Source organism: Notothenia coriiceps, unplaced genomic scaffold (genome assembly GCF_000735185.1).
Source record: "Notothenia coriiceps isolate Sejong01 unplaced genomic scaffold, NC01 NC01_scaffold00037939, whole genome shotgun sequence".
Classification (NCBI taxonomy): domain Eukaryota; kingdom Metazoa; phylum Chordata; class Actinopteri; order Perciformes; family Nototheniidae; genus Notothenia; species Notothenia coriiceps.
In genome coordinates this window covers 134,906-148,143 of record NW_011370640.1, presented here as the reverse complement: position 1 = coordinate 148,143, position 13,238 = coordinate 134,906, and the positions used below count along the sequence as shown (strand labels likewise).

General features: G+C 37.2%; 1 protein-coding gene across 1 annotated transcript; it reads left to right on the top strand.

The window, feature by feature from the left end:
• The first annotated feature begins 720 nt into the window (after positions 1–720).
• Positions 721–12,204, top strand: LOC104967910 (A disintegrin and metalloproteinase with thrombospondin motifs 3-like). The gene is made up of 4 exons (XM_010797449.1): positions 721–734; positions 2,599–2,806; positions 5,501–5,618; positions 8,067–12,204. The coding sequence occupies exons 1-4, from the start codon at positions 721–723 to the stop codon at positions 8,537–8,539; spliced, it is 813 nt and encodes a 270-aa protein (XP_010795751.1). The 3' UTR covers positions 8,540–12,204.
• Positions 12,205–13,238: the final 1,034 nt, after the last annotated feature.

Here is a 13,238-nt window from a genome sequence, read left to right as displayed (position 1 = left end):
GTATTTTGGTACGACATTATAAAAGTAACTAACTGAAACTCTCTCTCTGTCTTCCTGTCTTTCCCAGTGTGTGTGTGTGTTACAGTGTTTGCTGAATTGGATGTGGACCTGTCTGACTATTTGATCAGAGTTCACTCTGTTGTTTTTTTTTGTTTTTTTTTATTGTTATGCCCCATCAGACCACAGCAAAATCATTTGTATTTGTTAAAGCATTTATTTATTATTATTGTTAATAAATGTTTGATTTCGGTCTAATTTTGTTTCAAGGATGCATTTTTCCTTTACTCTCAACACAGGGTTTGTTTAATTACTACTGCCACTACTACAACAATTATAATAGAGGTAACATCTGCACATAGTGTAAACCAATTTTAGTGACACATAACATTTTGGCCCTTAGCTTGTCATGCTTGAAAAAAATTGGCCCTTTGGTAAATATAATTGGGGAACCCTGCAGTAGAGGAACAAAATATAAGCATGAACCTCTTCAACATTTACTGAGCACAATACAGAACATTATTTTTTCCAAACAACTAACTCTACTGACCAAGATGGTTCCAGTTTGACCAAGATGGTTCCAGTTTGACCCAACTGGCGAAAATCAACATTTGTGCTGGCCTTCAAGATGCAAGAACCAACAACTGACTTTTGACTGCCATAAAGTCAGACATTTTAGAAAAAATTGTCATAAATTCGTTACAGCTCACAATAAGTTGAACAATGTGTCTCTACAGGTATTTGTTCAAAGTAATGGACCCATTCTTCCCTGATAATGAAGTCAGAGGATCTCCAAAGTTATTCCAATACAACCTGAAGGGGACATGATTGTCTGGAACAAATATCATAGCAATCCATCAATGGATGCTGAAAAATGTCACTCATAACCACAAATGTCAAACTCATGGTGGGGGAAAAGCCAAGGGATCACTAAAGTGAGTAGGATCCATCGACTGGGAACCATAAATGTCTGCACTAAAGTCTTGGGTCCTGCTGCACTCCATGCAACAATAGGTCTCCATCTGACATTGGGTTTTTTCATTATTGATAGGATGGTACAGTTGTTATTGTCACAGAACTCTTATATAACTTATATAATAACATGCTGCTGGGAAATCTGAGAAAAGCGCAGTGAAACATAGTGGAAAGTAGATCAATATGACCACATCACACTGTGACAGCAGTAAAGTGTACACATTAACAACAATAATTATATAACTGTCATGGGCAGCATCACAGGTCATTTGATGGTGGATGCAGTATTGCAGGCTGGTGGACAGTGTATTTATCTAAGATGTTTAAACGCTATGCAGCACTGAGTGGAAATCGCTTGATTTTGAGGACTACAGAGACCAAAGCATAGGCTCTCTTTAGTCCTTTGGATGGAAGATGTATTTCACTCGAATTGATTAACCAAGCTCTTGTTACCATTGCTGATTGTAACTGTGTTCAAGGCTCATTTAGCCTTAATGAAGCATTTCAATGTTCAGATGCCTGATTGATCCCTGCAGTTCATAACACGTACACTCAGCGAATAAGAACACAGAGATGCTTCCGGATGTCTCTGTTAGTATTCTTCTTTCATGTACGATGCTTTTATGTAGATTTTGAATGTAAAAGATTCAAAGCCGCAAAATTGTATTTAGAAAATACAGAGTTAGAAGCCACGATTCTTGTTTCTGGTCTTGCCTTTAAAATGTTCGGTACATTATGAAAGATTCTAAAGAGTGGGAAATGGCAACCGTCTTCAACAAATTCAGTTAACAGGGTAACATTTATAACTCATTTGCAGCAAGTTCTCCCACATTTGCGAACGATCAACTATTATTTGTTTGTTAGTTAGAGAAATATGTAACATTTGCTAAGTTAAACTGTGTAAAGAAGTAAAATGTTTGGTTATGGGGAACTCCATGACTTTCTTTTGACTTCCATTCCAATACAGTTCAGAGGGAATTTGTCATTGTTTTTCCTCTGCATTTATTTGACAGTTACAAACTACTGTTTCCAACCTTAAAAGTCTTGTGAACTTTTACAAGTGTTTACTAGTTTATCAGCAGTATAAAGGTCACCCGTAAAAAACCAACAGTGTGATGTTTTCAATAACCAATGATCACTCTTGTTTGGCTTATAACATTTGAAATGAAAGACACTAAAGTCTGTCCTTATCACCTCTCAGACGTCTATGAATTACAATTAGTGACAGAAATGCAAAGATTACAGTTCCAAATATAGACATACATAAACATATGTAAATATATGTGCAGAGTTGTGATGCAGAATCCTATTATTTCCTCACCCTTCCAACACACTTAAATTAACTTATCGGACCCCCTCGATCGAGAGCCATTGACTCACTGTATATAAAGCAGTTATATAATGTCATGTTTAAAGATACACCATTCGCAGAACTGAGAACTTGTGATATTTTCATTTAACAGAGTATTGAAGTGGGATTATAAATGACGGACTTTTTTTGCAGTCTTTAATCGGTTACATTTATTTTGCTGCTGTTTTCTAACTAAATGCATACCTTTTGGTAACGTTATAACCAGCAAAACCTGTTGTATAACTTCAGTATACTCCTCTTTTTGATTCATCCAGATGGATCTCAGAGGAATGGGAGCATTGCACCAAAACCTGCGGCAGCCTGGGCTTCCAGATCCGGACGGTCCGCTGTGTGCAGCTCCTCCACGAGGGCACCAACCGCTCCGTCCACAGCAAGTACTGCAGCGGGGAGAAGCCGGAGAGCCGGAGGCCCTGCAACAGGGTCTCCTGTCCGGCCCAGTGGAGGACCGGAGCCTGGTCAGAGGTGCAGTATGCATATGATTATTTTAAAGGTCCCCGATTATGCAAAAGGAACTTTTTAATTTCTTTAATACTTAAATATGTGTCCCCGGTGTGTAAGGAGACTCACAAAGATTCCGTACCCAAATCTCTAAAAATGGGGGTACAACAGAGCTGACCCAGAATCAGCACTTTTGTAACACGGCTGAAATAGAGGGGTGTGAGGCATGGCTACAATGGGTGATCTGTTTGGTATTTTGAGCTAAACACTTCAGATACATGTTTTGTATAGATATGGCCTTATAATATATTGTGGTGAGCTTTAAATAGGGATGTCCCGATCACCTTTCTTTGCTCCCGATCCGATTCCGATCATTTGATTTTGACAATTTGCCGATACCGATTTTTCCCGATCCGATCTTTATATAATGCATTAAGAGAAAAAAAAGAAAAAAAGCATTCAAGTTGTCCCTTAAGGTTATTTTTTATTAAATTGGATATTCTATCCAACATGGATATAGCTTACTTTTTTTCACTAGCAGCATTGGATCAGTTCAGTTGTGCTGCATTGGATCAAAACAAAATAAAGCTTATCAGTACTCGTTAGCTTACTGCTACAATTAGACACTGCGCCCTGCCCACTCTTTTGCCAGATTTGAGAGAAATAATCAACCAGGTCTATGAAAACAAGCCCCAAAGAAGCAACACATACATGATGTTGTGTAATTTGAAACCAAAACTAAGGCCTCAGGATGACTTTAAGACTTGAACATGGTCATTTTTGTTTTGTAACATTGAATTAAAAAAAATAAAAAAGTATAAAAAAATAAAAGATCCCGATCCCCGATTTTTTTCTCCTGATTCCGATCTTTTGAAAATCACGTAATCGGCTCCGATCCCCGATCACGTGATCGGATCGGGACATCTCTAGCTTTAAAGGAGAACATCTCTTATGACTTTATAGCATAGGGTTTGATTTGTGCAGCCGTTCACATCTCTGGAAACTGAACGCTGTTATTCTGTAGTCTGGGTTTGTATAAATTAGCTACAACCTAATTTATCATCAATCTGTCGGATTGATTTCGTTTTTAATGACTAATACATTTTTTGGTGTATTTGTGTTGATGCAGTAGCAGCTTGGCTGATAATGACAGGTCATTCTAAAGTTAAAAAATGAAGCATGATGCGTATGATATTTAATTTAAAGCAATGTCACATCTCATCTGGAAACATGCAGATTTATAGCAGATTTATAGCAGTTTATAGCATTGATAGCAGCAGATTTGTGTGGGTTCAGATCTTTTTTTCTTTTTTTAAATCATGGTTTGTCCCCATATTGGGAGAGAGCTCTTTATATGCATGCATTTAATTACTGTATGCACTGAGCTAGAAGTATTGTAAATATAATTATGTTTGATTGTATTTTTATTTATCTATGAGTTACAATTAGATGCTTGTGAAATCAGTCAATAATCACAAAGACTAATTTGGGCTACAGCTGTGAGGAATAAACAGACTAATTGTGTCCCTGACATTTTGATTCACCCACAGTTGGTGACCACAGCAGGAAATTAGTCTAAAAACAGCCACATTACTAATAAAAAACAAAAACAACAGCCAGTCAAGGTCATATCAAAAGAAATATCAACCAAAGCTGGTTTCATGCTGCCTTGCTTTCATCTTTCCAACGATCACCCGCTAAGATTCAGCTGATGGTTTACACAGTACTAAATGCCTGCTTTATTTAAAGTGGTAATTCTTAACGTTTCAATGTTTGATTGGCAACTAATTACTAATAGCAACAGCAAAAGCTGCGAGTAGCAAAACAAACTATTATTGTTTTAAAAAATGCGGGGAAACATTTTCAAGCTTACTGACAAACCTTACATTTCTATGATTAGATCCTAAAACATCAACTTTAACCGGTTAAATGCATTTAATGTGAAGCTGCAGCAGTAAGAAATGTTTGCATATTTTCTGGCAATGTTGCCAAGTCACCCAAATTATAAAACTGCTTATGAATATATGATATATTTAAGCAATAGCTCACGACAGGCCGTGGTATATGCTCATTATATCACAGCTAAGGGGCGTGGTTCGGCCCGACGTGAAGCTAAGTTTAATATATTTTTTAAACAATTTTAAACAGCAAAATATGGATCGGCATTTGCTAAATTGTAACTCTAAATATCAGAATAAGCTGAGAAATATGACATTGGTGCATCCCTCAAAATGCAATACAAATTAGGGTCTCTATTCCAATTTGATCTTTCGCCAAATGTATAGGAAAATAATCAAAGTAAAGTTGAGCTTCCCCTTGCTTCTTACACAAACTCTTCAGCCAAGTTCGGATAAACCATCCAGACACAGGAACCTGCTGTGTAAAGTAAATATGTTGCAAAGTGAAAACAACCCACAGCAGTGAGAGCTTCCTGTTATCCAGGACACAAACTGTGTTGCTGATAAGTGATAGATTGTATTTCCTGCAGATTCACCTGTGAAAACCAGATTGAAGAGGGGGATAGAGGAAATGTGTCCATGCTGATATTTTCTGCCGGCTCAGCTGGCAGTGGCGAATTAAGTTTGTACTCTAGATGGATATTGAACTTCGAGTGGGCTTGTTACCCAGCCAGTTATCCTAACATTTACTTCTGCCTCAACTAGAAAAGTGGAGTCCTTTTGCTGCAATGTCTCTGAGTGTGTTTGCAATCTTCCACAGTGCTCTGTGACCTGTGGTGAGGGGTTGGAGAGGCGTCTGGTCTCTTGCCGGATCGGAGATCAATGTAACGGAGAAAGACCTGAAAATGTGAGAACATGCAGACCAGGACTCTGCCACGGTAAGCATGTTTTTCATAAAAAACTAAAGGAAAACAAATACCTACTCCAGACAAACCCCCACAACACTATTTCAATGTTATGGTTCAACATTTAAGCACCTTTTGCGTTCTTAAATAACAAATCCTTCCAGCAAGTCCTCAAAAGTCCTCAAAAATAATCTACATTTCATTTCCTTCCTAAAGCTATTTTGTGTCACAACCTTCCAGGCAGCCGTTGGTACCCGATAACAAGTAATGCAATTTATGTCAATGAACTTTAAGTGTGTATTTATTTATTTTAATGTGCCATTATTGTCGGGTGGTAAATGCAGTTTTGAAAAATGTCTGCCCTTCACCCCACAACACTAACAAAACTGCTGAATTGATCAACTCTAGCAGGTTTAAAGAGTCAAATATTTATAGTAGAGATGAATAGAAAAACTGCTGCCTGGAAGAAAGGAACATAACACTTAAAAACAGCCTGGTTTGCAGAATAGTGATTATTACAATACATACTTGTAGTGAGTGGACTTAAATGGTCTTTTTCTATATTAGGATCCCCGATAGCACTAGCATGAACATTGGCTATTCGTCCTGGGGGCCTACACAGTCAAACACAAATGTCCACACTAGCCACACAAACACAACACACTTAGACACAAAACATGTAAAATGTAAACTACTCATTATGTAGATTGGCCCATTTCAGAATAATATAAATGATATGTTTTTATTATAATTATTGGTCATTAAAGTGTTATCAAAGCTGGTAAAGGTGCAGCTAGTTTTAATGACTGTATACTGCAGCTTGTGAATTAGCTCCAGGTTTGACTAAAGTCTTAATTAAGGGTTCATTGTATTTCACACCATTAATCCAAATCTGTTAAGTAACTAAAGGTATTAAATAAATGTAGTGGAGTAAAAGTACAGTACTTGAGTAAATGTACTTAGTTCCTTCCCACCTCTGGTGAGGACATTTATGTCAGCTTGGTAAATTGTTGATGTTGGACTTAAGCAAACACACACAGGAATCCTAAAATGGAATTAAATATGGCAATTTGCTTTCAGTGCAACTTGGGTTACTGTTTAGTAAAAATAATGTCCGTATTTTCAAACCTATGAAAATCACTTTTTAAAACTCTTTCCTGTAAACATCCATTGCCTGGTGGATTTTCAGCAGAGATAAAGGTATAAACCGGGATGAAGATACAAATAACGCAGGCTCCTTCAAACGTGGTGTGTTCAGATTATTTTTTGATAAAACCCCCTCTCCCTTACTTAGTATCCTGTAGTATTTGTAAGCGCATAAACATATAAAGGTATATAATGAAACGGGGGACAGCTAAAAAGAAGATTGAGTGAGAAAAGGTCAGGAAGATGTTTCAATATGCTCACTAAAAACATGTTCATAGTTTACAGTTTTTGAATAAAAAAGCAAAATATCATCCACTGGGTATTAATCCTTTGCTGCAAAATGAAAGTAAGAGTATCTTTGTGTTTTTATGTCTGCAAAAAAGTTTACCTCAGACGCTCCCTTGAGGGAATAATGAAGTCTTTCAATTTTTCAAAGTACTCTCCAAGATATTCTCTGAGCTCTTTCGGCAATGTTTTTAATTTCATTGAATATTTGATGCGGTAAATATCTCCTCTACTTCTTTTGTGTTTTGCATTCATACAGCAGTGTCCGATTTGTGCCTCTAACTCAGTCAGCTTTACATTTGAATTAGCCTTAAAATCAAACAACAATAAATGATTTTAGTAATCCCCTACCAGTTGATTGCGGATAATAAGCCATCATTACAGGTGATAAAATGTCTTCATTTTATCCAGACCGTTAGAAAAGTCTTTAAGGATTCTGGAAATATCTTACAAAGCCAATAACCATGTAAGTAACAGCATCAGGTATTTATTTTGTGTATACTTAATTAAGTGTAACCCCTTAATCAGTGCAAAGGTCAAAAAAGCTTTACTAAAATACAAAATTAAATAAAAAAAGACGATACAACAGTTAGAAGAACAAACAATGTAACATTATGTGAAAGCAAGATTTGTATGCCTTTTATATAATAAAGTAGGTCTTGGTGCTGTATGAATACTGTGAACATATTGAAACCCTAAACATTTTTCAAGCTTAAAAATACACCTGTTTGTCACCCAACATTGAACCTGAAATGGAGCACACCCTCATTCTGATCACTAATGTATGGTGGTGTGTATCTGAGAGGCAGCTGCTGTGAATCAGACTTCATTGGAATGAGCATCATACTGTTGATGAAATGTTCTACGGTTTTGTCATGGCCTAAACACTTATCTGTCAGACTCTCATAGTTGAAAACAATGAATAAGGGATCTGTAATGCACCCACTTACTCTCAGCCTGTTTGATCTCTTTCCATGGCCATCTCTCACAGCTTCTCGGGGCAGTGTGAAGTGCTCTGTGCTCACACTGTTTGCTTTATGCTTCCTTCAGATGAGCCATGTAATGGAGACAAATCCATCTTCTGCCAAATGGAGGTCCTAGCACGCTACTGCTCTATTCCAGGCTACAACAAACTGTGCTGCGACTCGTGCACCAGACGCGGTGGAGCTCTGTTCCCGGAAGCGGCTGAGACGGAGGATCATGTCCGCTTCGGCTCAGCCTCCCAGCTGCTGGATACATTAACAGCCTCTGCAGCGGCCAACGGCACTCGGCGAGGAAAACAAGGACCAGGCAAGGGATCCAGCGCCTCAGTCAATGCTGTGAAACACGCCCCTGCCCCACTTAAGAAAACCCTGTTGAAGATCGCTACCACAGCACGGCGGGTACCACCACACATGGCTCACACTGGCAGGAAGCTGCCCGCTATGGCACCATCTCCCCTGGCTGATTCCACACAGGGTCAAAGGTCGGGCAGCGTGACAGATAGCGGGTGGCCTACAGCGTATTCTGAAGTGGAGAGATGAAAGAAACGCCCCTTTCCCGTCAGGACTTTCAATAATGTACTGCAGATTATCCAGCTTCAACCTGAGTCTTCTCACGCCAAAAACACCAGAGAGAAACGCAGAGAAAGAAAGAAAAAGTGCTGGTTCACTTTGTTGTTAAGAATTTCCATTCCTTTATGCCCCTCGTATTGACTTTTAATATATAATCTTCCAGGTAGCTCCCAGAGTATATTATTACTTAAATTGAGTTTCTTTGATTTCATTCATTTAATTGAGAGGAGTAAATAATACAATAAAATCCAATTAAAGGGGCCGCAAGGGAAATGTCATCCCATGTGAAAAGATCAAGGAAACAAAGTGTTGGTAGTTAATAGTGAATAATTTCAGGGATACAAAATAGCCAAAGGATATATTATTATTCATTTAATTTACTCCAGACTAACAGTATATATAACAAAGAAATTGTGGTTTAGTTCCAATTGAACCCTTTTACCCATCGGAGTATTGAAGCTTTTATTTAAAGTCAGGTGAAAGGTATGGGCGAAGGTGTACATATTCCCCCTCTGGTTGCTCTTTTTTCTGGTCATTTAATGAATCAGGGCCCCTGTGTCTGCAGAGCCTCGCAGCCTCCAGAAAACCTTCAGCAGACAGTAGAGAGAAAATGTCAATAGGTGCAATAATTACAGCTGATTCAATTTGTGAAGATGTATGCACACTGCAGAAAGACAACTCAGTACAGGAATAAAACAGAAATACATGTTGCACTTGTTACAAAAAACAACACGGCTCGAGTGCAAATTGTTACATTCACCATTTTGTTATTCCTAAAGTTGATCCCAGATACTTTTTGTTTGATTAACATTGCATTACAGCAAGTTTCGACTAATTAAACACCAGCATTTGAAATCTATGATCTCTCACCTTGGATGGGAGGTTTTATTTGCTATGAATTAATCTAACAAATGACATGTATTGTAATTTAAAGTTGCAGTTGATGGAAACAGAGATGTAAAACGGAAACAGAGATGTAAAACGGTAATTCTGATGCAGCTGAAAATGTACTTGAACGTTACAAACTACCAATTTCTTGCCAAAAAATGTAAGTGTGAAGCTTGACTTACGGAGAACCCACATGTCCTAGTATGTGAGAAGTCACTGCATTTTATAAAATTAAACACTAGTCTTTATATGGCCACAAATGCAAAGTGGCACAACCATTGGAAATGGTTGAAGTTGTATAGATTTTTTTTTATATAGATCCAGCAATGTCAGTTAAATGGAGCTCTACAGTTTCTATTGAAATGGGTATTTATAAAGGATGCTGTAAATACTGTGTATGAAAATATCAGTATTATTTTTAAGAAGCTGAGGACACTTTCAAAAAACATTTTAATCAATTATAAAAGCATTTATGTTACAGCAACAGTGTTACAAGGACATACACAACTATTTTACCCTGTATGTGAATGCCAAGTTCTCTGGGGTGAATGTTTCTATGACAATAGTTCAACAAAACTCTTAGCTTAGCTTATTTTTAGCTTAGCCTAACAATTGGAAGCATGGGGAAACAGCTAGTTCTGCTTCAAAACGTCTAAAGCTCAATTTTGACATGTCCTATCTTTGCTTAATTAATCAGAAAAAGTGTAGAAAACAAACCAAAAGGATTTTGGTTAACATTGAGCCAGGCTGTTTTCTATTTGTTTCTCGTCTTTGCTAGGCTAAACTAAGCTAATCATCTTCTGGCTGCCAGTTCATCTTAACTGTGCAGACCCAAGTGTGGTATGAACTTCTCCTCTTATTTTTGGTGAGAAAGCAAATAACAACATTTCTGAGAATATCAAATGTTTCCATCCATCCCGGATTTTACCTTTTCTCTAAATTAGAAGTGTGTTTACTGCTAGCCATTGACCCTTTTCGACTCTCTGTTTTGCCCTCCTTGTGAAAGTGTGTGCCCAGACATACGTATCAAAGAAGGGAACATATTTAACAAATGTTCTCAATAATGTATGTTCAATACAGCAGTGTCTTGTTCAGCCAGAACAGATTGAAAATGGAGGCAAAAAAACAACACCATGCAACTGAGAAGATGGGACAATGGAAAAGCAAACACACAACTTGAAATTGATAATTGGTTCTGGCTTTTTTTGGATTATTTTATACAATGACATAAACTGTTGATTTTGTATTCCCTTAAAGCTACATTAAGCGTGTTTTGACCACTAGGGGGCATAAAGCCTCCCAAACAAACTACCAGTTAGCATATGTACACATCCAGTAGAGAGTTAGCTTGATTAGCAACACATTGAAACATCTTTGTTCACCTGATGAATTAAAATCCAAAACTCACTCTTCAGTACTTGCTCTGTTTTGGTCTCGACCAACTCCCAAGTGAAATCTGCTTCTTGACCGATTTTTCACGTTTGGTGCTAACAAACACATATTTTTTTTTACCTGGGAGTTGTTAAAGAACTATCATTCTATAAACCGTGGGGGCTGCAAGTCTTCATTCTCAGCTGTTTCATGTCTTTACATACATGACACAATCATTTGATACATTTTTATTTTATTTAATATTTAAAAAAACGTGCTTAATGGAGCTTTAAGATCGTCACAACCAATTAGTCAAAACAAGGTTTATTTCACATGTTGTGTTTGAATGAACAAAGCCTCATTGTAAGCACAATACGCTAAAAATGTTTTTGCTGTATGTGGAACATGCCCCCCCTCCCCCCTCCCCCAACTTATTTACAGAATGGCTTTTTTATGGTGAAAAATGGTTCAGGAGAGAGGAAGCTATTTATTTAAAAAGAAAAAAAAGGATTTCTTTACAACCACAATGCATCTGACTGCAATAGCAAAGACACAGTTGTGTTTTCAGCAAATGAACAACTATTCACACTCACTCCTGTGTGCCAATGTGTAGTACATGTATATAGCATTCAGTACGTAGGTATTTATTTAAAGTAAAAGGGCTCTGCTTTGTTTTTACAATATGTGCAGTGCCGGCAGGTCAATAAGCTGCAGCAGATAAACCATTGAATCACTTCTAATGACAATTTTTCATCTGCATTTTCATGGATTTCAACTTTTTTTTTAAACATGATGGTATATAAATTACATTGTTTTTTACAAACAATTAGATGTAAATATACATGCTCAATTTTGAGATGTTTTACTTGTTGTCAGAAAGCTGTCTTTTCACAGCTGTTTTGTTGAAGTTGTTAACAGAGCTGTTACATCACAGCAACATGTACTGACCAGACAAATGCTTTATTTTAACCAATAAAACATTAATAGTGTAGTACCAGTAACCAAGTCTTTTGTATGCTGTAACTGTTTGTAGTTGTCAGTATTGTCTAACCATTTGACATTTTGCCCCCTTGTTCTTTTGATTGCTGCCTATACAACATTGCTGCTAATGTTACGCAGAGCTTGTAATGATAAATAGTTGTAGATGTTACATTGACAATCCCTGACCCTCAGACAGATATTACTGCATAGGATTCTCCATGTACTGTAACGATAGCCCCTGTGCTACCTGTGCATTGAAGCCTACGATTGTCATGAATGTCAGTCACTCTCTGCTCTATTTGCTTTTCTCTGTATTTGTGTAGATTGAAGTGTACACTACTGATGCTGTTTGTTGTATTGGGGAGCACATAGCAATAAAAGACATGATTAACTTCTCTGATTGCTTGCTGTCAGGATTTCTACATCACCATTTCTGCATCAGTGAGGACCAGTACTGAAGTTTTTGAGAAACTAATCTTGTAAATCAGTCATTTATGATCATTTAAAATTACAATTATATCAATGAATGTATGTCATCTTCTGCCTAGGGATCTTTTTATCCAAACAATCACAATTTATAATTTGGTGGCGTTGTGAAGTAGTGTGGGATCATGGGGGAGGATGTCTTCAACACCATTTCTGTCTGATTCTCCTGGTTAGGGTTTCTTCAGTTTCATATTCCAGCAGGACTTTACCAAGAGCCAAATTATCTGCAGCAATCTCGTCCTACAAAACAAACACACATTGTGAGCAACCCCGTTAAAACATTGGATGAAGCAGTTACAAATGTGTGATTATGCAGCAGATACAACTTGCTTCTCTGATTACTTAAGATTCGGATGATTTTAGCGGAGGCCAAATTATCCGCAGCAGTCTGATCCTCTTCAAAACAAACGTTTACTGTGAGTTAAACTGTTAAAAACACTGAATAAAGAAGTTTCATGTCAAGAATCTGTCTTGTTTAAATAGGACAGGATGGAGGGGCTTGGAGATAAGGGCTACATTTTAAAGCTTCTTCATAATTTAAGATACAGACTTCCAATCACTACATCAGGTTCAAATAGAAAACTCCCTGACAATGTACAATTGTCATAGAAATGTGACTTAAAACATAACATAACATACAGTACACGTACATAACATTTAACGTTACATAAATATATGTTTTATCAGTAGTCCTTAGAGATATTCGATTCATTTATTGTGACAGACTCTAAAGTAACACACTGTTTCGTCTGAAAAGGCATTATAGCACTTGGTTGCAAGCTAAAACCTAATTTCCTGTTGAACTATAAACAGTTGGGCCCGGATAATTGATTTCTGGGAAAATGAATTAAAAGATCTATAGTCATTACAGTTTTTCTCGATTGCTAACACACTAAAATTATACATAAAGCACAATTATTTTAACTGACACTCAAAAAGAGAA

What these genes read in the sequence shown, in the direction of transcription:
- LOC104967910 (XM_010797449.1), top strand. An exon ending in GGACCGGAGCCTGGTCAGAG is followed by an intron (nt 2,807 to 5,500) that starts GTGCAGTATGCA and finishes AATCTTCCACAG; the next exon opens with TGCTCTGTGACCTGTGGTGA. An exon ending in CAGACCAGGACTCTGCCACG is followed by an intron (nt 5,619 to 8,066) that starts GTAAGCATGTTT and finishes TGCTTCCTTCAG; the next exon opens with ATGAGCCATGTAATGGAGAC.